Source organism: Spermophilus citellus (assembly GCF_964194105.1).
Source record: "Spermophilus citellus genome assembly, chromosome: 3".
Lineage (NCBI taxonomy): Eukaryota > Metazoa > Chordata > Mammalia > Rodentia > Sciuridae > Spermophilus > Spermophilus citellus.
Window position 1 is genome coordinate 13,614,941 of NC_138184.1, and position 25,928 is coordinate 13,640,868.

General features: G+C 50.2%; 1 protein-coding gene across 1 annotated transcript; it reads left to right on the plus strand.

Moving 5' to 3' along the window:
• Positions 1 to 25,928, plus strand: LOC308644063 (adhesion G protein-coupled receptor E2-like; the record flags this gene model as incomplete). Its single annotated transcript, XM_081284759.1, has 18 exons — positions 1 to 31; positions 2,694 to 2,747; positions 2,924 to 3,043; positions 5,095 to 5,250; positions 10,214 to 10,360; positions 10,455 to 10,501; positions 10,612 to 10,689; positions 11,091 to 11,268; positions 13,305 to 13,412; positions 13,753 to 13,976; positions 14,168 to 14,347; positions 19,730 to 19,927; positions 21,183 to 21,418; positions 21,650 to 21,716; positions 22,286 to 22,377; positions 23,165 to 23,333; positions 23,417 to 23,527; positions 25,858 to 25,928. The coding sequence occupies 18 exons, from the start codon at positions 1 to 3 to the stop codon at positions 25,864 to 25,866; spliced, it is 2,205 nt and encodes a 734-aa protein (XP_081140885.1). The 3' UTR covers positions 25,867 to 25,928.

Genomic DNA, 25,928 nt, shown 5'->3' on the forward strand with positions numbered 1-25,928 from the left:
ATGAGGAGTGGATGTCCAAGACTGGTCCACGGTAAGTGGAATCATGACATGTGACAGGCAAGAAAGGGAGCTAGGAATCACCCAGTAAGTCCTTTGCTTCATATTTGACTGGTTTTCTCACTGTCCCTGTAAAGGATATCAGCTCTTTTTTAAAAAATTAAGTTCTCAAAGGAGAAATTTATTCCTAGAAAGTTACTCTTAGTGAAAACTTTGGGACTTACCAGGGATTTGTCATTATATTCCCAACGTGCAGCAGGGTTCTCCAGATAAATAAGACCAATAGGGCACTATACAGAAAGAGGGAAGGATGATTGTTATAAGGATATGCTCATGCAATTGTACAGGCTGAGAAGTCCAGACTATACTGGGTATGTGGCAGGAGGAGACCAGGGAAGAGGTCGAAGAATAGAGACTAGGAAAGAGGTACAGAATCCAGACTAGGAAGAGGTGGCAAAATGGAGACCAAGAAAAGGAGTTGAGTAATAGAGACCCTGGGAAGAGGTGGCAGGATGGAGACCAGGGAAGAGGTGTCAAAATGGAAACCCAGAGAAGAGGTGGAAGGATGGAGACCCAAAAAGAGATGACAGGATGGACCCGGAAAGAGGTGGCAGGATGGAGACCAGGGAGGAGGTTGCAGGATGGAGGCCAGGGAGAAGGTGGCAGGATGGAGACCAGGGAGGAGGTGGCAGGATGGAGACCAGGGAGGAGGTGGCAGGATGGTGACCAGGGAGGAGGTGGCAGGATGGAGACCAGGGAGGAGGTGGCAGGATGGAGACCAGGGAGGAGGTGGCAGGATGGAGACCAGGGAGGAGGTGGCAGGATGGAGGCCAGGGAGAAGGTGGCAGGATGGTGACCAGGGAGGAGGTGGCAGAATGGAGACCAGGGAGGAGGTGGCAGGATGGAGACCAGGGAGGAGGTGGCAGGATGGAGACCAGGGAGGAGGTGGCAGGATGGGGACCAGGGAGGAGGTGGCAGGATGGAGACCAGGGAGGAGGTGGCAGGATGGTGACCAGGGAGGAGGTGGCAGGATGGAGACCAGGGAGGAGGTGGCAGGATGGAGACCAGGGAGGAGGTGGCAGGATGGAGACCAGGGAGGAGGTGGCAGGATGGAGGCCAGGGAGAAGGTGGCAGGATGGTGACCAGGGAGGAGGTGGCAGAATGGAGACCAGGTGGCAGGATGGAGACCAGGGAGGAGGTGGCAGGATGGTGACCAGGGAGGAGGTGGCAGGATGGAGACCAGGGAGGAGGTGGCAGGATGGAGACCAGGGAGGAGGTGGCAGGATGGAGACCAGGGAGGAGGTGGCAGGATGGAGGCCAGGGAGAAGGTGGCAGGATGGTGACCAGGGAGGAGGTGGCAGAATGGAGACCAGGGAGGAGGTGGCAGGATGGAGACCAGGGAGGAGGTGGCAGGATGGAGACCAGGGAGGAGGTGGCAGGATGGGGACCAGGGAGGAGGTGGCAGGGTGGAGACCAGGGAGGAGGTGGCAGGATGGAGACCAGGGAGGAGGTGGCAGGATGGGGACCAGGGAGGAGGTGGCAGGATGGAGACCAGGGAGGAGGTGGCAGGATGGAGACCAGGGAGGAGGTGGCAGGATGGAGACCAGGGAGGAGGTGGCAGGATGGAGACCAGGGAGGAGCTGATGTTCCATCTCAGGTCCAGAAGCAGTCTGGGCCAGAACTCTGTCCTCCTCCGGGGGCCAGTCTTGGTCTCTTAGGGCCTCCATGGGTTAGATGAGCCCCACACAGGAGAGGGGATCCTGCTTTACTTGCATCTTCACATTCAACGGGGTCTCCTCTGATGAAGGCCTCACGGCAATGTTTAGAGCCTGACCAGCTGTCCAGGCAGCGCATTAGATAAATTGACCAAGAAGGAACCACCAATACCCTTAGACTTTATTTTAGGGATTGAGAACCAGACTCTCTTTCACTCCTCGCCTGTCTCTCTGTTGAACAGCAAGAGGCTCATGTACCTAAGGCCCCGTTGATTGAGGAGGGTCCCCAGGATGTGCCCCAGGAGGGGGCAGCTGCTGAGAGGCAGGAACATCAGGAGGAGGCCCCCAGCCTGAGCCCAGCACCTGCCCACAGCACCTTCCTGTTGGGGGGTAATAGGGCACCATGGGGTCCCAGGACAGGCCGTGGGGCTGACAGTGATGGTGGCAGATGTGGCTCTCAGGTGCCCCAGCCACAGCTGCAAGCCAGGTGGCTGGTGTGGTGTGTGTCCCTGAGGAAGGGGACAGGGCCAGAGCACCTGAGAGACCAGGCAGGGGACCTGAGAGACCAGCTGGCCCTGACCCTCCCTTCCTACCTAAAGGTCAGCGATGGTGGTAAACACCTGACACACTGGGGTTTGTTCCCACGTGACCCTAGGACGTGGGTGTCATCTTGTCCCCACTCCAAAGAAAGGGAAACTGAGGCAGGGCAGTGAGGCAGCCTGCCTGTACTCCAGGGTCTGAACCAGGGCCACCAGGCTCCAGTCCCCCACCCACAGGCCAGGAGAGCCACAGCTGGAGCCCAGAGCTTGCCAGGCTCAGCCCCCTTCCCATCCACAGACTCTCTGGGAGGCGCCACCTGGGTCCCTCTGAGGAGGGGACCAGGTCCGAACCCAGGAGGGTCCTCAGCCCCCGCCATCCAGTGCATCACCTCCAGCCTCCTCTTTCTGCTGGGCCCGCTGACCCGCCCTCTCTGTGTCACAGGGCTGCTGTGTGTCCTGCTGAGTCTCTCCAGAGCCGGAGCCTGGGACTTTCAGCGTGAGTGTGTGGGGAGCAGCCTGTCCACAGCCAGAGCCTGGGAGGGGCCCTGCACCCGCAGCCCAGGGAGGAGAGGCCTGGGCAGGGAGGCTCACGGCACCTCTTCACCTCCTGGGATCCTCCTCTGGGAGCCACATTGCCCCCTTCCAGCCTCTGACCAGCCTGTGCCCCCACAGCCTGTAACCCCCGGTGCCCTCTCAACTCGGAATGTGTCAACGCCACCGCTTGTCGCTGCAAGCCGGGGTTTGCCTCTTCATCTGTAGAGGTCTTCACCAACCACCTGGCCACCTGTCAAGGTAAAGAGGCTTAGGGGAGGGGCAGAGGCACATCAGAGACTGACTAGCAGGTGTGAGTATCTGGGTTAGTCTCCAGCTCCAGGGGAACAAAGTAGGGGAGGGGAGAGTCATAAGGAGGGAAATGAGATCCAAAGTGTCATTTCCCAGTGTCAGTGGGGGTCATGGGTAGGGTTTAAGGGCTGAGCCTTTGACCTCAAGGCCATGATCAAAGACAGAAAAGAGAAAGGAAAGAGTAAGATGGCAGAGAGACCAGGGAATTGCACAGAAGGACCTGGGCCTCAGGAGTTGGTCTCAGCCTGCCCTTAGGTCTGGGAGGGTGACACTGAGCTTGTAGCCCACACACTACCTTAGCATTGTCCCCTGGAGACAATGTCCAATTGTCCAATTGTCCCCTGGGGGTGTTAGTCAGAGGACTGTGTTGAGCAGATCAGACTGTGTGGACTTCAGGAATGGCTTGCCCCAGCATAGCCTCAGCAGTGCATCCCAGGATTCTGTTCAAAATATAGTAACTCAACATCAGACCCCAAGCTGGGGGGTCAGGTAGGGGACAGGAGTCTCTTCCCTAAGAGACCACACACATTTTTGAGGTGACCCTTGGTCCTATTATGTTGCAGACATCGACGAATGTTTGTTGCCCCGGAAAGAGTCCTGTGGATATTTTGCTGACTGCCACAATGTGCAGGGGAGCTACTACTGCACGTGCTTCCCAGGATTTGAGCTCCTTTCTGGGGCAAAAAAATTCACTAATTCGAGTGAGAACACATGTCAAGGTAAGGCCCACCCGTCACCTTCCCCCGCCACATGCAGTTCAGGGCACCAGAGCTGATCTGGGGACAGCACCCAGTTATAGCCTCAGCACCTGGACTGTGAGGTGGGGCAGCTGTGCATGCACCTGTCACCAGCACAAGACGCGGGAAAGGGTCAGGGCACTCTGGGACCAGCTGCTTGGCCCCATCCTGACAGCTCTGCTTGTGACGATGGCCAGGGTGCTTATCAGGAAACACTGTGGATATGTGAGATGTGACAACATCATTGTTGTTTTCTGTTTTAAAAAAATGCCAGGTTCCAGTGGCCTGTGCCTGTGGTCTCAGTTAGTTGGGAGGCCGAGGCAGGAGGATCACTAGAGCCCAGGAGTCCAACCCAGCCTGGGAAACAGAGAGACCCCATCCCTAGGGGGGAAAGTGGGGGAGAGAGAGAAAAGAAAAAGAAAACCACAGGAAGGAGCCCCTATCTCCTAAAGCTACAAACAAAGGTAGAGGCTTGTTGTGGCTCCGGGGCACAGCCATTGCCTGGCATGAGCAGGTCCCTAGGCTCCTTCCACAGCACTGCAGAAAATCAAACTCAAAACCCAGAGGTACCTTTGCTCTTGGTTCACTGTGTGACTTCAGACAAGTCACCTCACCTCTCTGTGCTGTAGTGTGTCCATCTGCAGAAGGGGAGTCCTGGGTCTGGGCCGTAGCTCAGTGGTAGAGCACTTGTCTAGCAGGTGTGAGTCCCTGGGTCAGTCCCCAGCACCAGGGGAAGAAAGTAGGGGAGGGGAGAGTCATAAGGAGGGAAATGAGATCCAAAGTGTCATTTCCCAGTGTCAGTGGGGGTCATGGGTAAGGGTCAAGGGCTGAGCCTTTGACCTCAAGGCCATCATCAAAGACAGAAAAGAGAAAGGAAAGAGTAAGATGGCAGAGAGACCAGGGAATTGCACAGAGAGGACCTGGGCCTCAGGAGTTGGTCTCAGCCTGCCCTTAGGTCTGGGAGGGTGACACTGAGCTTGTAGCCCACACACTACCTTGGCATTGTCCCCTAGAGACAATGTCCAATTGTCCAATTGTCCCCTGGGGGTGTTAGTCAGAGGACTTTGTTGAGCAGATCAGACTGTGTGGACTTCAGGAATGGCTTGCCCCAGCATAGCCTCAGCAGTGCATCCCAGGATTCTGTCCAAAATATAGTAACTCAACATCAGACCCCATGCTGGGGGGTCAGGTAGGGGACAGGAGTCTCTTCCCTAAGAGACCACACATGCTTGGGAGGTGATCCTTGGTCCTATTATGTTGCAGACATCAACGAATGTTTGTTGCCCCGGAAAGAGTCCTGTGGATATTTTGCTGACTGCCACAATGTGCAGGGGAGCTACTACTGCACGTGCTTCCCAGGATTTGAGCTCCTTTCTGGGGCAAAAAAATTCACTAATTCGAGTGAGAACACATGTCAAGGTAAGGCCCACCCGTCACCTTCCCCCGCCACATGCAGTTCAGGGCACCAGAGCTGATCTGGGGACAGCACCCAGTTATAGCCTCAGCACCTGGACTGTGAGGTGGGGCAGCTGTGTGTGCACCCATCACCAGCACAAGACGCGGGAAAGGGTCAGGGCACTCTGGGACCAGCTGCTTGGCCCCATCCTGACAGCTCTGCTTGTGACGATGGCCAGGGTGCTTATCAGGAAACACTGTGGATATGTGAGATGTGACAACATCATTGTTGTTTTCTGTTTTAAAAAAATGCCAGGTTCCAGTGGGCTGTGCCTGTGGTCTCAGTTAGTTGGGAGACTAAGGCAGGAGGAGCACTAGAGCCCAGAAGTCCAACCCAGCCTGGGAAATAGAGAGACCCCATCGCTAGGGCGGAAAATTGGGGAAGAGAAAGAAAAGAAAAAGAAAACCACAGGAAGGAGCCCCTATCTCCTAAAGCTACAAACAAAGGTAGAGGCTGGGGTTCGACTCCCGGGCATAGCCCTTGCCTGGCATGAGCAGGAAAATCAAAAACCAAACCAGAGGTGGCTTTGCTCTTGGTTCACTATGTGACTTCAGACAAGTCACCTCACCTCTCTGTGCTGCAGTGTGTCCATCTGCAGAAGGGGAGTCCTGGACTGGGGCATAGCTCAGTGGTAGAGCACTTGTCTAGCAGGTGTGAGTCCCTGGGTCAGTCCCCAGCACCAGGGGAAGAAAGTAGGGGAGGGGAGAGTCATCAGGAGGGAAATGAGATCCAAAGGCACTGAGCAGGTTCCGGCTCCCAGAAAGTGCTGTTAGCAATGGCTTCTGAGCTGAACAGGGCCTGGGCCCAGGAGTTGTGCTCATCTGCACTTAGGTCTGGAGGGGAGAGGAGCTTCCAGCCCACGCCTACCTCAGCATTGTCCCCTGGTCCAGATCCAGGGGTGTCAGCCAGAGGACTGGGACAGAGGTATCCTGTGGCATCCAGGGGCCAAGGCCCTGGTTGACAGAGGTGGTGCCCACTCCAGGCCACTGTCCCACCAGCACAGAGAGGGAGGGTGGTGTGAAGGCCAAGGTCAGAGGCAGGGGTCAGCTCCCTGGGTCCGAAGCCTGGACTGGCCACCCGAGAGCAGCATGGGATCAGCAAAACCACCTCCTCTCTTGGAGCCCTCCTTGTACCTGCCCCCAGGAGCCTGGAGCCCAAAGATCCCATGAGGTGGGGGCTCTCAGTGGCTCATTACTGGGGAACCCAGGGAGCTGGGGGGGGGGAGGCTGAGCCCAGGATGTGGGGAAATGTGGGAGTTGGTGGAAGGTCCCCTGGGGGTGCTGCTGCACCTCATTCCCAGCTGTCCCCACGTGACCCCACCCACCTCGTCCCCTCCACCTATGGCACACCTCTGCAGCCATTGCTACCAGCTGGGAACAGGGGAGGGGACTGTGATCGCCCCGTGGGGTATGGACAGGGGCCCTTAGGGATCGTCAGCCCTGTCCTGGCCCGTCCTGCTGTGGATCCACACAGCCCGGATGAGGGGTCCCAGCAGGGCATCCTCAGGTGCAAAATGGGCCCAGGAGACCAGAAGCCCTCCCTGCCTCATCCTGACCCAGGAATCCTCTGGGCTCCGGGAACCGTTGGCCCCTTTCTGGGACACCCAGGGCCGTCTGCCATGAGCTGTCACTCACTCCTGTCTGGGGTTCTCTGAGGCGCTGTGTTGGCCATTCACCTCAGGCCTCTGTCCTGTGGGTCCCTGTGGCACTCAAAGGGGACCTGCTTCCTGAGCATGTCCCCTCACGTTTAGAGACCAGGAGAGATAAGACGCCAGGAAACACCCCCAGGCCTCAGCTGGGAGCTGCTTCCAGAAGCTTCCTCATTTCGTGTCTGTGGCCCTCTCTGATAAGGGGGAACTTCCTCCAGGGGTGGGGACAGCAAGACTCCCCGGAGACAAGCTGGGCACCTTGGGAAGGCCTGTCAGTGTCCACCCACAGTTCTGAGTGCCACACTAGGAGCTGGGGGATTCCTGGGGACGATCGAGGGTGCATTTGTGTCACTGTGAGGAAAGGCAGGTGGGACCTGCTGGGGCCTGGGCACCTGGGGCTTTTGGTTTTCTAGTTGTTTGTTTGTTTTGGTCCTGGGGACCTAACCTGGGGCCTTACCACTGACCACATCCCCGGCCTCCTGAGTCACTGGGATTACAGCCTGTGCCACCTCACCTGCTTGAGCACCTCGCTTTCGTTCTTCTTGTTGCTGCTCAGTGGCAGGGTTTTAGAAATTTTAATAAAACCTGCATACAATAAAACTTATCATTTTAACCGTCCATATAACTTTATCATTTTAGATCTGTGGCACTGAGGACATTCTGTTACACAACCATCTCAGTCATCCTTCTCCAGGAATATAATCCTGTTTTCTTTCTGTATTATTTAATTGAAAAATAAAAATATTGTACATATTGATCAGGTACAGAAGGATGTTTTTAAACATGAATGCCCACTGGGATGGCTAAGTGGAGCTGATTAGCATATGCAATGCCTCAGGTGCTGATTTTTGTGGTAAGAACACTTCAAATCTAATCCCTTTGTGGTTTTCAAGAATACAGACCATTGGCCAGACCCAGTGGTGCATACCAGGGATCCAGAAAGTCAGGAGGCTGAGGCAGGAGGATCTTAAGTTCAAAGCCAGCTTCAGCAACTTAGCAAGGCCCTAAGCAATTTAGTGAGACCCTGCCTCAAAATAAAGAATAAAAAGGGCTGGGGATGCGACTCAGTAGTAGAGTACACTGGATTCAATCCCTGGTACCAAAAATAAATAAATATGAACAATAGATCTCTTGAACTTAGCTCCTCCTACCTGAAGTTTTGTGCCTTTGATGCACATCTCTCCAACCCCCTCCTGTTACCCTGATCCCTGGGAAACACCATGCTACCCTCCCCTTCCAGGAGTTTGAGTCTTCAGGTCCCACGTAGAGGTGACACCCTGTGGTATTTGTCCTTCTGTGTCTGGTTTATTTCACTTAACATATGTCCTCCAGGTTCACCTGTGTTGTTGTGATTGACAGAGTTTCCTCCCTTTTTAAGGCTGAATAGCACCCCTCTGTGGGTGGGTGTTCTTATTCACTGTTCCGTGGCTGTGTCTGTCCCCATACAGAACCACACTGTGTTGTCACTACAGCTTCACAGGAGATTCTGAAGTCAAGTGATGGGATGTGCCCAGCTTTGCTCTGTTTCTGAGCACCTGGCTTTATCCTCAGGTGTTAAGGATGAGTGTCACTCTGGGAAGCCCTTGGCCATGGTCTCCCACCCCCACTGCTTAGGCATCAAGAGTGGCCATCACTGCCACCTTCTTCCTGAGTGTAGACCACCTGAAGGACCCCAGTGGTGCAAAGATTCCCACTGGGGAGGTTCCAGGTAATGGCTGGGCCTCCCTCTGCCACTGCAGGATGGAGAGGAGATGTAGATCCCTTGCCAGGCCCCACCTTGGTACAGAATCTGAACCCACAAGTCCTTGGGCTTTGCTCCAGAAAGCAGAGTGGTCCTGGGACTTCCAGAGCAGCCCGGCCTCAGGAGGTCCACCTGGGGTCTTAGGTCTGTCCACATCTCACAGAGGGTCAGGCTGAGCACCTGGGTCTCTTACCTGAGAGAAAGCACAACTTTAGGAGGTGAGCCTCTGACCCGTCGTGTTGCAGACATCACCAAATGAGGGCCATGAGAGTGCCCCGTGGAAAATCTGCAGACGGCCAGGTCATACAGGGCACAATTGCTGCACACACAGCCCAGGCTGTGTGCTCATTTCTGGAGCCAAGAATCCTTTATTAATGAGAGGAGAACAGCTGCAAGGTAGGCCCTTCCCTCACCTCCCCATCATCAGGGTTGAGGTTACCAGACCCTTTCCTGTGACATCTAGGTGGCAGAACCCTGGTTACAGGAATGGTGCCCTGGTCTGAGACAGGCAGGTGTGCATGTACTTGTCGCCCAGCACAGAAGCAGGGTAGCATGAACGTCAGGGGCAGCTCTGCGTCTGGCTGCCTGTACCTGTGCCACATGTTAGCTGCATGTTATTAGTCAAATCACTACCTCTCTTTGAACTTGGTCTACCCATATGTATCATAAAGGTGATCATAACAGTGCCTACCTCCTGTGTCTTCCAGGAGGATTATGAAAATTACAGGTGCCTGTAAGACAGCCTGGCACATGGTGGGTGCTGGACTCTTCTTATATGTTTAAAATATGAGCACATCTGCACCCATTTAAGGAGTTGCACAGAGAGTTTGGGTCTTCCTGGGGGTATGTCTCTGAACTCAGAAGAAAGCTAGTTCCACACAACTTGCTCTGGTCCTTGCCATGGTCTGGCCTGACACCGTGATTCCCAGGAGGAGTAACTTCCAGGCATGAGCAGGATTTGCCTCCTTCCAGGGCAAGGTGGTTAGGCAAAGAAATCTGCTTCCAGCATCCATGGGGCCAGGTGGAATCCAGCAGTGGGTGGACAGGAGCCAGGACCCATCCCGGGAGATGCTAGTGCCAAGTACACAGAGGGAAAAGGGAAGGTGCATGAATGTAGGTGGTACACAGGGTAAACTGGGGATCCAGGAGACTCTGAAGACACAAGGTCCCTATGGGTGCACATTGTGCCATGTGTACATGCCTTGGCCAGACGATCCAGAGGGCTGTATGGAAAGACCAGGAACCTGGGAAAGGAACAGGGGTTCTGATGGTAGGCTCCCAGGGGACCTGAGCAGCAGCAAAAAACTACCTGGGAGGACATATTTCTGCAGCCTCACAACCTGCATCAGTACAGGGCAACCCTGGGGCACACCGGGCCTTGCACACTCCTCGACACACACACAAGGGTGTGGGTCACTGGGTGGCAGCACCACAGCCCAGGAAGGGCACTAATGGGAGGAAAGGGGGTGGAGATCAGATGGTGGAGAGCACTGGTCCTGGCTTCAAGGGGAACCAACCCCTCTCTCTATGTCCCCAGATATGGACGAGTGCAGCTCCGGGCAGCATAAGTGCCACCGCTCCACCACCTGCACCAATACCTGGGGGAGTTACTTGTGCCAATGCCGCCCAGGCTGGGAGCCAATTCCTGGGAGTGTCAATGGCTTCTACAACAAGATCTGCAAAGGTACCCGGCCCGCCCTGACCCCAGAACCTCCCCCACCCCACACACACATGCACGCACATGCTCCTCCTAATGAACCACTGTCCTGTCCCCACAGTCATGCCCTTCTTCACCTGGCCTCTGCCCCCTGGAGTCCACAGCCAGGTGAGCACCCCAGCCAGGACAGGGAGGTGGGGATCCCTGAGGCAGCACCCTGTCCATCCCTTGGCCCTGAGTTTCCCATGCACCTGTGACTCCTCATCTCACCTCCCCAGAGTCTCTCCCACTTCTTTGACAAAGTCAACAATCTGCACAGGGATTTAAAGTCAGCCATGGCCGAAGACACCATCCAGGTAAGGGCAGGATCCAGGGGAAGCAGGGGGAGACCTCCCACACAGGGATGTGGGAAGCTTTGGTCTGAAGGAAGGGGGACAGGCCCAAGCACAGTGGGGTCCTGCTATGAGCTGGCCACTCTCCCAGAGCAGGTGGAAGAGGACACTGGGAGCCACACACACTGTTGGAGGCCCATGTGCACTGTCTGTCCTTTTGTTCTCATCCTGGTCATTGTCATCCTTGACTGTCACAAACCAGGGCTGACCTCTGAGGAGCAAGGACCACCCAGGGAGTCCCAAACTATGCTCTCTCTATCCCCAACTGGACAGTGTCTGGGTCTGTTCTCTGGGGCTGAGTGGTCAAGCTCTTTGTGTGGTCCTTCTGGCCCAGTTCCACCTGCTCTGTGCCCCCATCCCTCCAGGGGCTCATGCAGGAGGTGGATGAGCTGCTGGAGACCCCTGGGGACCTGGAGACCCTGCCCCCCTCACAGAAGCACAACGTGGCCACTCACCTGCTGACAGGCCTGGAGAGTGCCCTGACACACCTGAGCAGGGGTCTGCCTGAGGGGACAGCAACCTTCAATTATTCTGCAGGCACACGTAAGTCCCTGGCTCTGCGCCAGCCCCTGTTCCTTGTCTCATCCTCTTCTGATCCCACTAGAGCTGAGTGGCCACACTGTACCTCAGCGTGACTCACATAAATAATCACAACAGTGAAAAAGGCAGAAAACCACAAATAGTACACATTTAGGTAGCAAAATAGAAACAGATTCAAAAAACTAATATGGAAGAATACAAATGAATCTTTTTTAAGTATGCTTTGTTTCATTGTGGTAAAATTCACATCACATAAAATTCACCATTTAAGTTCACCACTTATCATTCACCAAAAAATAAATATGTAAATAAAATCCACCAGTTCTACATTTTAGGGAAATCAAGAACATTCACAAACTGATGCAACCATCACCTTCATTTCTAAGACATTTTTCTCCAAAATTAAACACAGTGCCTACTCGGCTATCATTCCTCATTCCCACCCTCCAACCCTGGCATCCACTCACCTGCTTGCTGTCTTAATGGAGCTGCCTATTCTATCATTTAGTGTAAAGCAAAATGTGACCTGTCCATCTAGCTTCTTCCACCTAGAATAATGCTGTTGAGCATGGCATAGCATCACTCCATCCCTTTTCATGGCTGAATATTATTCCATCCTATGTGTGTTGAGTTGACCCACTCAGCCACTGATGAACATTTGGGTTGGTTTCACCATTTGGCTATTGTGAATAGTGCTGCTAAGATATTGATGTATAAGTGTTTGTTGGAATAACTATTTGCAGTTCTTGGGTATCTACTGAGAAGTAGACTTGCTAGGTACCATGGTAGTTCTGTGTTCAATTTTGGGGGAACCACCAGACGGTTTGCAAAGTCGCTGCACTATTGTACATTACACCAGAGAGGTACAAGGGTAGGCCTTGACAAAAAGTGTTACTTCCATCATGTTTGGTTTTATCAAGGCCTTTCTATTGTACGTGAGGTGGTGTCTCTTTGCCGGTTTGAGTTGCATCTCCCTGTTGATGGTTGATGGTTGGCATCTTTTCATGAGCCTCTGGGCCATTTGTATATCTTTTTGGAGAAATATCTATTCAGATCCTTTGTGAATTTGTGATTGGATTGATCCTTTGGTTGTTGAGTTGTAAGAGCTTTTCATCTATTTTGACAGGAGACCATTATGAGATGTGCAACTTGGAAATGCTTTCTCCATCCTATAGATTATCTTTTCACATCTGTGATAATTGTTTCACTTTAATGTCAGATGTTTTCAGTTTTGAGGAAGTCTACTTTATCTACTTTCTCCTTCATTGCTGTACATTCAACATCATATCTAACAATTCATTGCCAAATCCAAGGTCCTATTATGGGCTTCAGTTCTTAGATTGAGGCCTTTGTTCTATTTTGAGTTAACCTGTGTGTGTGGTTTGAGGTTGGGGTCCACTTCCTTCTTTTTCCTTGGAGACTGTTCTTATGCCCATTGAATAGTCTTGGTCTCTGGTTGAAAGGCACTTTACAGTAGGGTTATTTCTGGGCTCAACTTTCCCTCTGTCTTCATGCCAGTACCATGCTGCTTTGCTCTCTGCTCATTTGCCGTCTGTTCTGAAATCAGGAGTGTGAGTCCTCCACCTTTGTTGCTCTTTTCAGCCATGCTTTAACTACTTGGATCTCTTGCAATTCTGTGTTAATTTTAAGGTGAGTTTCCATTTAAGCAAATTATAATGTTAATGGGCTGTTGGGACATTGATAGGATGACATTGAGAGTGTCTCCATCTTACCAATATAATGTTTCCCAATCCAAGAACATAAGTTGCCTTTCCCTTCATTTAGGGTCTCCTTTCAAAATCTTTAATAGTTCTCTATGTACAAGTCCTGAGTTTCTTAGTTAAATTGATTCCTAATATTTGGTTACAGATTATTGTATCTGTGTTCATAAGCAATAAAGTCTCTTCTTGTGATGTCTTTATCTGGTTTGAGCATCAGAGTAATATTGGCCTTCAGGAATTACCAGGTGGTGTCCCTCTTCTGTTATTTGAAAGAGTTTAAAACTATAACATAACTCTTCTTATTCCCACAATTCATAGAACTGTCCGTAGAGGTGCAGAAGCGACGAGATGGTAATGTCACCTTGAGTCTTAATCAGGCAAAGATGCAGCTGAACTGGAATCTGGCACAGGAATCTGCTCACAGAGGTAACATCTGAGATGGGGAGAAGGTGTGGATGTCCACCTTACACCAGTACCATACTGTTTGGAAGAGGCTTCAGGGTGGGAAAAGATACCCAAGGATGTGAAAAAATACAGAACTAAAGACTAAAGGGTGTTGTGGGTGGGAAAAGGTCACTAGAAGAGCGTCCAAAGGGGAGGTTCTGGGGAGTGATGGGGCCACATTCTGTTGTGTGCACGTGAGTGTGGAGCAGCAAGTCCCACTATTATGTATCATTATAATACAACAATTCAAAAGGAGGAGAGGCCATCTAAAGAGGAGGCCCTGGTGGAGACCCTAAGACTCACCCGTGGCCTCATCTTGCAGGCCTTTCTATGGTGGGCTTGGTCTCCACCCCAGGGATGGGCAAGCTGCTGGCCGAGGCTCCACTGCTCCTGGAGCCTGAGAAGCAGGTCGATCCCCATGGGACACACAAGGACAGGCTGCTGACAGTCTCTCCTGTCCTGCTCTCGGATGTCATCTCAGTCTTTTTGAGCAGAAAGGACACCCAGAACCTCAGCTCGCCAGTTACCTTCACCTTCTCCCACAATGTGAGTGTGGGGGTGTGGGAAGAGCCCCAGGCCCAGGCATACCTTTGTTGTCTGTCTTAACCTTGAGGTTCAGTGGGACTCCCTACAGGTGCCCCCCATCCAGGAAATTCAGCCCTTCCCAAGCCATCCCTAAGGGGTCAGTATCTCCAAGCACAAAAATACCAGCTCACACCTCTGTTCTGTTCCTACAGCTGGTGACCTCTGAGCCAAAGCGTGAAGTGCTCTGTGTCTTTTGGGACCATGGCCAGAATGGATGTGGTCACTGGACCACTGCAGGCTGCAAAACATTGGGCACCAAAGATGGCAGCACCACCTGCCACTGTACCCGCCTCAGCAGCCATGCAATCCTCATGGCCAGCTACAAAGTGCAGGTGAGAGGCTGCCTTCATCATTGACTGCTGCAAAACAGATTTATGCAAATATCGCTACTCAAGTAAAACAAATTTGTTACCTCACACTTCTGTGGGTCAGCAACCCAGCACATGGGGGGATAGGTTCCTTGCACATGGTCTTACAAGGCTGAAATGATTGCATTGGCCAGGGCTGCAGTCTCACCTGGGACTCACAGCCCTCCCCCCCAGCTCCCTGGTTGCAGGCAGAATACAGTTCCCTTCTCTTAGCAGCTTTCAGCAGGGGACCACACTCCCTTCCTAAGAGCCACCCACATTTCTTCTTATATGACCTCATTTAGGCCTTCTTCACCAGGCCTCTGCCCCCTGAAGTCAACAGCAAGGTGAGCCACCCCAGCCAGGACAGGGAGGTGGGAATCCCTGGCATGGCCCAGCGTCCACCCCTTGAACCTGGGCCTCCCACCCACCCGTGATCCCTCATCTCACCTCCCCAGAGTCTCTCCCGCTTCTTTGACAAAGTCAACAATCTGCACAGGGATTTCAAGCCAGTTGTGGCCAAGGACACCATCCAGGTAAGGGCAGGATCCAGGGGAAGCAGGTGAAGACCTCCCATAGAGGGAGGGGGGCAGCTTTGGTCTGGGGGAAGGGGGACAGGCCCAAGCACAGTGGGGTCCTGCTATGAGCTGGCCACTCTCCCAGGGCAGGTGGAAGAGGACACTGGGAGCCACACACACTGATGGATGGCCACATGCACTGTCTGTCCTCTTGCTCTCATCCTGGTCTTTGTCATCCTTGACAGTCATGAACCAGGGCTGACCTCTGAGGAGCAAGGGCCACTCAGGGAGTCCCAAACCATGCTCTCTCTATCCCCAACTGGACAGTGTCTGGGTCTGTTCTCTGGGGCTGAGTGGTTAAACTCTTTGTGTGGTCCTTCTGGCCCAGTTCCACCTGCTCTGTGCCCCCATCCCTCCAGGGGCTCATGCAGGAGGTGGATGAGCTGCTGGAGACCCCTGGGGACCTGGAGACCCTGCCCCCCTCACAGAAGCACAACGTGGCCACTCACCTGCTGACAGGCCTGGAGAGTGCCCTGACACACCTGAGCAGGGGTCTGCCTGAGGGGACAGCAACCTTCAATTATTCTGCAGGCACACGTAAGTCCCTGGCTCTGCGCCAGCCCCTGTTCCTTGACTCATCCTCTTCTGACCCCACTAGATCTGAGCGGCCACACTGTACCTCAGTGAGACTCACATAAATAATCACAACAGTGAAAATGGCAGAAAACCAAAACTAGTTCACATGTAGGTAGCAAAATAGAAACAGATTCAAAAAACTAATGTGGACGAATACAAATGAATCTTTGTTTCATTGTGGTAAAATTCACATCACATAAAATTCACCATTTAAGTTCACCACTTATCATTCACCAAAGATAAAATATATAAATAAAATCCACCAGTTCTACATTTCAGTGGAATCAAGAACATTCACAAACTGATGCAGCCATCACCTCTATTTCTAAGACATTTTTCTCCAAAATTAAACACAGTGCCTCCTTGGCTTTCATCCCTCATTCCTCCCCTCCCCCAAACTTGGCATCCACTCACCTGCTTGTTGTCTTAAAGTAGCTGCCTATTCTACCACTTAGTAAAAAGCAATCATACAAAGTGTGAACTATCCGTCTATCTTCTTTCACCTAGAATAATGCTTTTGTAACCAGAGTTTAGAAAGAATGCATGTTCATTCTTCCCTATATGATTAGTGAAATTCAGCCATATGAAATTGGTGAAAATCTGATCTCTCATGTTTATTTGGAAGGTTTTTCATTATTGATTCAATCTCTTTACCCATTATTGGTCTCTTCAAATTTTCCACTTCTTCTTGAGTCAGTTTTGGTAGTTTCTATGACCCTCAGAATTTCTCCATTTCATCTCAGTTATCTAATATGTTGGTGCACAATTGCACTTACTGTTACAATTCTTCATAACTTCAGATTTAATATACATGTATGTATGTATGCACACATATGTATACACAACACATATATACATTACATATAAAATCTGGAATTACAAAGGATTATATACATATATGTATGTGTACACATGTGTGTCTATATAACACACATATGTGTGTGGTTATAGTAAACTGGAAGTTACACATATGTCCTTGATATATGTGATATATATATATAAATATAATATATATAATATATATAATACAATTGTATATATTGTACATATACAATATCCACATATACACATATATATAATATTCCTAACATAACTCTTCTTCTTCCTGTGACTCATAGAACTGTCCCTAGAGGTACAGAAACAAGGAATTTGCAATGTCACATTGAGTGTGAATCAGGCAAAGATGCAGCTGAACTGGAATCTGGCACAGGAGTCTTGTTACACAGGTAACATCTGAGATGGGGAGAAGGTGGATGTCCACCTTACACCAGTACCATCCTGTTTGGAAGAGGCCTCAGGGTGGGAAAAGATGTACAAGGATGTGAAAAAATACAGAATTAAAGACTTAAGAGTGATGTGGGTGGGAAGAGGTCACTAGAAGAGCATCCAAAGGGGAGGTTCTGGGGAGTGATGGGACCACATTCTGTGTGTGCACGTGTGAATGTGGAGCAGCAAGTCCCACTATTATGTATCATTATAATACAACAATTCAAAAGGAGGAGAGGCCATCTAAAGAGGAGGCCCTGGTGGAGACCCTAAGACTCACCCGTGGCCTCATCTTGCAGGCCTTTCTATGGTGGGCTTGGTCTCCACCCCAGGAATGGACAAGCTGCTGGCCGAGGCTCCCCTGGTCCTGGAGCCTGAGAAGCAGGTGGCTCCCCATGGGACACACAAGGACTTGCTGCTGACAGTCTCGTCAGTCCTGCTCTCTGATGTCGTCTCAGCCTTTTTGAGCAGCAACAACACCCAGAACCTCAGCTCACCAGTTACCTTCACCTTCTCCCATCCTGTGAGTGTGTGTGGGAGGGTCCATGGTGTGGGAAGAGCCCCAGGCCCAGGCACACCCTTGTTGTCCTCTTAACCTTGAGGTTCAACAGGACTCCACACAGGAAAGCCAGCCCTTCCTGGTTCAGCATCTCTGAGCGCAGGGAGACCAGCTCACACCCCTGTCCTGTTACTACAGCTGGTGACACCTGCACCAAGGCACAAGGTGCTCTGTGTCTCCTGGGACCACAGCCAGAATGGGAATCACTGGACCACTGCAGGCTGCAGGACAGTGAGCACCAGAGGTGGCAACACCACCTGCCACTGTACCCACCTCAGCAGCTTTGCCGTCCTCATGGTCCACTATGATGTGCAGGTGAGAGGCTGCCTTCAGCATCGATTGCTGCAAAACACACTTATGCAAATGTTGCTGCTGAAGTAAAACAGATTTGTTCCCTCGAGGTTTCTGTGGGTCAGCAACCCAGCACAGGGGGATGAGTTCCTTGTACAGGTTCCAAAAGACTGACAAGATCACATCAGCCAGGGCCACAGTCTCTTCTGGGTCTTGCAGCCCTCCTCCAGCTCCCTGGTTGTAGGCAGAGTTCAGTTCCCTTCTCTTAGCAGCTGTCAGGGGAGACCACACTCAGTTCCTAAGAGCCACCCACATTTCCTCTCCTATGGCCCTTGGTTGGCCTTCTCACAAAACACCAGTGTCCCTATCTGAAAACCAACATGAAAATGTATAGAATCCCTCTCAAGTTTTGAATCTGTTTTCCCAGGAAGAGTCCAGATCTTTGAAGCAATCACCTGATCACACCAAACCAGAATAAACTCCCTAATCTAAAAGTCAACAGATCGAGTCCTAAATTTCACCTGCAAAATCCCTCTACAGCAGCACCTAGTTTATCAGAGAATTGAAGAATTAGAAGAAGGTTTGTGTAACAGCAGGGGGTGGACATAGGAAGACCAAGTTAGAATTCTATTTACCACCAGGGTCTGTAAGACAACCGTAGTCGGGGTTTCAGATTTACAAAAAAAGAAGGTCTGGTGATGTTGAGGTGAGAGGGGGTCAGAAGAGTCAGGGAGAATAGCTAACTGGGGGCTATTTACCTCCTCCTCTAGCCAGGTAAGTGGATATTTCTGCTTCCCCAGGTTCAGACTCTCAAGTGAGCCCACGTATGGGCATTCACTGTGAGCACCCTGTGACCATGAGCATGACAAGGATCTCAGCCAAGAGCTTTTTATATATTACAGAAATTAGATTTTGTCTTTACATCAGAAGTTCTCAAAATCCATCACATGTTAATATCATCTGAAGGACTGTTTATTTTTAAGTGGTTTCTTAGGAAACAATTTCTATTTTTTAGATACGTTTCAAGAACAAAAAAAAGATCAGATACTTGGTTAAAGGAAGAAATTAATGATCATGGAAACTTAAAATTTACACTTTTCCACCCATTTCTCCAAGTCCTCTTAAAACCATGAGGAAATGAAAAGAAAACCCACCACCCCATTACTCTTTACTCAGACGCATCTATTTGAAAGTTTTGCCTCTGTTTCATTTATCAGGTGTCATTCTTTCCCTCTGCTCCTCCTCTGTCCTGCCTCCTAATTTCCCAATTTTGTCTTTACACCAGGGTCTCAAATGTAGCATGTACAAATGTCACCTGCAGGGTTTGAACTTTGTTTTCAAACATTTTCTTGGGAAACCATTTCAAATTTACAGATATGTTGCAAAAACAAAATCCACACAAACAACATCTGTGTGCACTTCATCCATATGTGCCTGCTTTGAAATTTTGCCTTCATTATTTACCATTTGAACATTTCCCCTCCCTCTTTCCTCTTCTGTCCTCTTCCCCTCAATTACACTGAAATAGAATTGATGGTGGGCTTTTAAATGACCTTATGGCTTTAAGATGACTTTCTGAAAGAAGTTAGGGAATTGTGAAGTTTAAGCTACTGTTATCATTTATTTTATTTTTTAACCAAGTATCTAATTCTAACTTCACAGGGACTTGTGGTCAGTAAGGAACAGGCAGAGCTGGACTGAGACCAGTGTGTCTGGGATGGGAGGTTAACGCCTGGACCCTGAGATTCAGGTTCTGCCCTGTGGCCTCATGGGACAGGGACAGAGGGACCCTCAGCATGGGCTTCACACACACTCACGCACATATCAACATACGACTTACTGTGCCCCAAAGTCAGGAATCCTGGGTCTCCTCCTTGAGTTAGGACTCTACACATCCGGGTTTTCTAGCCGCTTGCCTGCTCCATTCAGAAAACCTTACAGTCCAACCTTCTGAACCTGGAGCCCCTCCCCCATCAGCTTCACACCTCGACCCCGTCCCTCTGTTCCTGAATCTGCTGCACCAAATGACAGATAGCGGAGGGTTTCCTACCCCCAGAGCAGGGCACGTTGCTGTGAAGGCTCCTCCCTCTGCCCCAGGACCAAGACCCTGTGCTGGAATTCATCACGTGCTTGGGGCTGGGCGTGTCGCTGCTGTGCCTGGTCCTGGCGGCCCTCACCTTCCTCCTGTGCAGAGCCATCCAGAACACCAGCACCTCCCTGCACCTGCAGCTCTCGCTCTGCCTCCTGCTGGCCCACCTGCTCTTCCTCACGGCCATCAACAGAACCCAGCCCAAGGTACCCAGGTGTCCCTGCCCCGCCCCACCCGCCCAGGGGTGCTGAACTCAGGAGCCAGGCTGCAGGGCTCCTAATCAAACAGCCTGGGCCCCGGGGAAGTCCAGAGGAGGTCGATGCCCATTTCACGTTGAAGGATTCAAAAACAAAATGAATCCTCTGGACAACCCCATCACCTACATCTCTTGTTGCTTAGCAACAGGGCTTGCATCCTGGGGAAGTTCCTTCATTAGGGGATCGGGTAGGGTGAACTGAGGCAAACTCTAGATGGCATCCATCAATCACCGGACGTGGCTCCTGATGCAATCAGGAGAAATGAAGGAGGCGACTGGGCTGGCGTCACGAGGCACCCCATTTTACAGCAGACATTTTTTACCAGGAGAAAAAGGACATTAATTTGGTTTATCAAGTTTTCAGAATTTCTATTTGATTTTAGAATTTCTATTTGGTTCATTTTTAGATTCTGGCTTTATTGAAATCATCTTCCACTTTCTGCATCTTCTCCAAATTCATTCCTTACATGTTCTTTTAGCTCGTTGAACATTTTAACTAGGAGATTTCTAAATTCTTCTCCAACATTTCCTCTGCTGTCACACCTACAGAGTCAGTTGTTGGAGTGCTGTGAGCTGTGTGGTTTGCTCCCTTGCTCTTTCCTGATGCTTCTACCTCTGCCCACCTTCTGGGTTGATTATCTTTTCTGCTTTGTTTCAAGGAATTACTTAATGAGCTTCTATCTCTTAAGAGCCCAGGGATGGGTGAATATCCAGCTACTGATACTGTCATTCGATGTGCGCCCTCAGCTGTTCCCAGGATCAGCACCACCCAGAATCAGCACCATTTGGAGAGAAGATACTAAGCCCTGTGAACTACAGTCACTTCTAAAATAATGTGAAAATCATAGTGCAGTAAATGCATAAGCCGCCACATGATCATTGGTTGCCATTTGTAAGTAGTAGGTCCTGCTGGTCATTGTGTGGGCCTGCTTTTAGGTAACCAGCAGTGCAGGGGGTTTGTGCACAAGACCATCGCCACTACTGCATGAGGAACTCTTCAGGGCAGCGCTGGGAGGCTGTGACCTCACTGGGCAGCAGGCCCTTACCAGCTCTGCTGTGATCTGTGGGAGCACACACACAGCCCATAGCTGAAGCACCACAGTGCAGCGCCTGGTGCACAGCAGAATCCCCCGCCACAGGGCGCAGGGGGCGTCCCGGGCCACGCCCAGACCCTGATTGTGCCCCAGGGTCTCTCTCCTCCCCAGGTGCTGTGCGCAGTCACCGCGGGCGCCCTGCACTACCTCTACCTGGCCTCCTTCACCTGGATGCTGCTGGAGGGGCTGTTCCTCTTCCTCACCGCGCGGAACCTGACTGTGCTCAGTTCCTCCAGCAGAAACAGGCTCATGAGGAGGCTCATGTTCCCTGTGGGCTACGGGGTCCCGGCCGCCATTGTGGCCGTGTCTGCAGCAGCCCGACCTCACCTGTATGGCACCCCTGCTCGGTAAATGCGGACCCCACTTGTCCTTCTCCTCTCGAGAATGTCCACGGCCTTCACTTGAGCCAAAGTAGCATTTTGAGTATTTCAGAGCTTAAGCAGTAGAGTGTACTGTGACATATCACACATACAGGGGTCTGGCTTCCCGTCCTTGTGGTTGTTCATGGTGTGGAGTGACTCTGGTCGTGGATTCCTACATGAACACAGCAAAGTGATGTTGTTCTCTCTCTTGCTCAGCTGCTGGCTCCGTCCAGAACAGGGGTTTATGTGGGGCTTCCTTGGACCCATCTGTGCCATCTCTTCGGTGAGTAATGTCATCAGAGTTCCTTCCTGTCCATCTGAGGGTCACTACAAGAGCAGGATATTAAGGATGGTGACAGGACAGGACTATCCCTGAATTGTTATAGGTTGCATTGGGTTTTCCAAGATTTCTACATCTACAAATTCTAACCCTATTGTCAAATACTAAAACCCACTCCGGTGTAAAATTGATGCTGCAAGGATTAGAATGGAGAGATAACAGATTTAAATTTTTATTCAGTAAAACTTTGCCGTGGGGGATGGGGGTGTAGCTCAAGGGCAGAGAGCTTGCCTAGCATGCACTAGGGTCTGGGTTCCCTCCCCAGAACTGCAAAAGAGAAGAAAATATTAAGAAACCTCCTGCAATCTCTTTTGGGGGGTTCTTTTTAGTTATACATAACAGTAGAATCCATTCTGATACAATTACACAAGCATGGAATCTACCTCATCTAGTTAGGAGCCCATTCTCGTGAATGTACATGATGGTGGGATTCACTGTGATGTTGTCATATATGTACACAGGAAAATTATGTCAGATTCAAGCTGCTGTCTTTCCTCTGTGTTTTATTGAAGGTCAATTTGGTTTTCTTCCTGATGACCCTCTGTATTGTGAAGAGGAAGCTGTCCTCCATCAACAGAGATGTGTCCACCCTCCAGAACACGAGGTGAGATGGACCAGGGGAATAGATGACAATGATGCCCAGGAGCAGAGCCATGTGCCTGAACAGCCCCTCATGTCCCTCCTCTGGAGCTTCTGAGTGGCCCACAATTAACAAATGCAGCTGTGCTTCTATGGCTGCCATCTCAGACTCAGGGCTCTGCTGCTTACTCCAGTTCAATCCTCCAGGGGGCGGGGTTGTTCCTTCACTCAGCATCTTGTGTAAAATTGATGCTCTTTCTTCTGGGTTCCTCTGAATAATCTTTCAAATTTTTGCATATCATCATTTAGTTGCATTAGACACTTGAACAGAGCATACGATTAGTGAAAACAGAAATTTTGTCCTGTGTTTGTTTTCTGAGATACGATCTCACTATGTTTCCAAGGCTGGCCTCCAATTCCTGGGTTCAACCATATCCTCTTGCCTCAGCCTCTTCAGGAGCTGAGGCTACAGGTGTGCGCCCCTGCCCCCAGCTTCTCTTTGTAATTTTTTATGTCCAAACCCTAGCACGGGGCACCCTCAGTAATGCTGGATTAATGAAATTAGGGATCTGCATGGAACATCGTAAAACTCTTTGAAGTAAGCTTATGAATTATCACTGTCCTGGGTCCAAGTCAAAAAGCTATCCTGCACCCAAAATGGCATTCTACTGTGGGGTATCACTGAGAGTAAAGATCAGAGTTCAGTCCAATAAATCGCTTACAGGGGAGAGTAGAGGCATCCATGGGCGGAGAGGTTAATAGCCTGATTTTGTTGTGGGTGCATTATAAGCCTCCATTCTCCCCCAACCTAGGATGCTGACATTTAAAGCAATTGCTCATCTCTTCATCTTGGGCTGCACCTGGTGTCTGGGTGTCCTGCAGGTGGGCCCCCTGGCCCCCGTCATGGCCTACCTCTTCACCATCATCAACAGCCTGCAGGGCGTCTTCATCTTCCTGGTGTACTGCCTCCTCAGCCAACAGGTACCCCTGCCCAGCTCCCACCCATGCCTCCCCACCCACACCCCTCTCTGTGAGCTGACCCAGAGTGTGGGTTGCCTCTGCAGGTCCAGGAGCAGTACAGGAAATGGTTCAAGAGGATCTGGAATTGCACAACTGAATCTGAGTCCTACACTCTGTCTAGCAAGCCTGTGTCCAACACCTCCAGACCCAGCACGGTAGGGTCATTCCCTGCTCCCAGAGCTCATGTTCCTGATATTGGCAGGATTTCTCTCCTCCTGTCCACACACCATGCTTCCCCTGCCTCCTAGACTCCACCATCATGCCTGCCTGTGCACTGACCTTGCATGATTCTCTCTCCCTCCCTCCCACCCACCTCCTTCCCACTTATTATCATTGTGTCCTCACCCCTATCTGAGTCTCCTAAAGACCCTGGTGATGACCTTAAGCTCACCTGGACAATCCAGGACGATTTTCTCATCTCAAGATGTTTAACATGCATGATCCCACTGATGCTGAAATGCAAACATTGATCTCATAGAAACAAAGAGTAGAACAGTGGTAACCAGGGGATGGGGAGAAGGGGGTGAGAAAAGGGGTACTAATTTACAGTCAGGAGAAAGAAGCTCTGTGGTGTGTCCCACAGTAGGTCACTAGACCACAAAGTGTGCTGTGCCTTTCCAACAGTTCTGAGGGACTGGGGGCTGCTCAGTGGGAGGCCCTTGCCTGGCATGTGCACAGCCCTGGACACCATCCCAGCACCACATTTCCTTAAAAGCCAGAAGAAAGGATTTTGAGATTTTACCACAAATAACTAATGCATATTGGAGGAGATAGTTATGTTTAACCTGATGTAAACACTCACACTGTAGACAGGCAGGAAACATCACATTTTACATTAATATGTGCCATCTAAATGGATTTAATGTAAAATTAGATTTTTTAATCTTTAACATACTCCTACTTGAGAAGTTCCTTTTCCAGGCAGAGTAACACTCACAGGCTATGGGGTTAGGGTGTGGACGTCTGTGGGGTCATTATTTTGTCTATCACACCAATTACATATGTTGGCTTTCTCTCTCAAGCCGTCAAAATCTGCCTCATGTTGTAGATAATTGAACAGATTCTCCACCCCTTCGCTCCACCACAGCCCCTAGGAATGATACACACATTGAGGAAAAGAAACGTCAACTTTTTGTCCAAAAAATAGGAAGCCATCAGATAGGGAAATTCAGGTGTTTCTACCGTCTTGGGCACTGGACCACTGTGTTGGATCCCTGATGTCATTTTATCTTCCAGTGTCTCCTTAAACTGGGCATCCAGGGTTTAAGTTGTTGGAGTATCTTCCTCTCATTTTGGAATCCCTTCCTTGGCTCATTTAATAAAAACAAAACATTTGTCTTGTAATCAGTTCTGAATAATTTTCTGAAGCACAGCATTCATAAGGCTCCAGTGACGTTGCCCATCTAAAACAGTAGAAGTGTGCCGAGCTTCCACAGACGCAGGAATAAAAAACTCCCTGGGGATGGGGAAGATATGGAAAAAGAATTCAACACTCCTTCCTTTAATAGTAGGTGATGGGCAATAGATAACAATGGCAGCCTTTCCTTAATGTTCTTCCTGCTCTCAGACAGAAGCCAACACAAATCCTGAAGTGGGGAGATCAGATCCATCTTTTTTTTTTTTTGGCAGAGAGGTACCAGGGATTGAACTAAGGGGCACTCCACCACTGACCCACATCCCACCTCCACACTGTATTTTATTTAGAGACAGGGTCTCACTGAATTGCTTAGTGCCTCACAGTTACTGAGAATGGCTTTGAGCTCATGATCCTCCTGCCTCAGCCTCTCAAGCTGCTGGGATTACAGGCATGGACCACCATACCTGGTTCAGATCCATCTTTTGAAAGATTCATTTTTTGTGCATTTTTGCAGCACATTTACCTGCTCTTGTCTTCTGTAACTTAAGGGTTAGGAGATGTAGGAAGATGAGACTTCTGAGAAAGACCAAAATCAGCAAAATTAAATCCAATATAGCCTGTTGGTCAAGCCCTAAGAAATCCATCAGGCAAGACAATTTTAAGATTGAAATCTTCCTTTGAAATGTGTGTGTGTGTGTGTGTATTTGTGTGTGTGTGTGTGTGTGACACAGAGAGAGAGAGAGAGAGAGAGAGAGAGATAGAGATATTAAACCCCATAAACATATATGATTATTATTTGCTGACTAAACATTTCAAAAACTAGGGAGCAGGATGGTGGATAAGATCTGCCAGTGGTCATCCCCCAGGCACAACAGATTTAAAAAATATAATTTTAAAATTCCCTGTGTATATTTGAGGTGTGCCTCGTGAATATAGGATACATACAGAAAATAAAATGGTTACTGTAATAAGGCAAATTAACTTATCCACCATCTCATATTCCTTTTTTTTAAACCAAGCAACTAAAATCTATTTATATAACAAATTTCTTCTTTCCTTTTTTAAATGGAACTTGTAAGTTATTTTTCTACAATCTTATATATCATTTTTAAATAATTATCATTCCAGACTGATTAGAAAGACCGTCTGAGCTACAGCCTCCTTCCCCATGGACAATCTGAACCTCCACTGGGTCACTT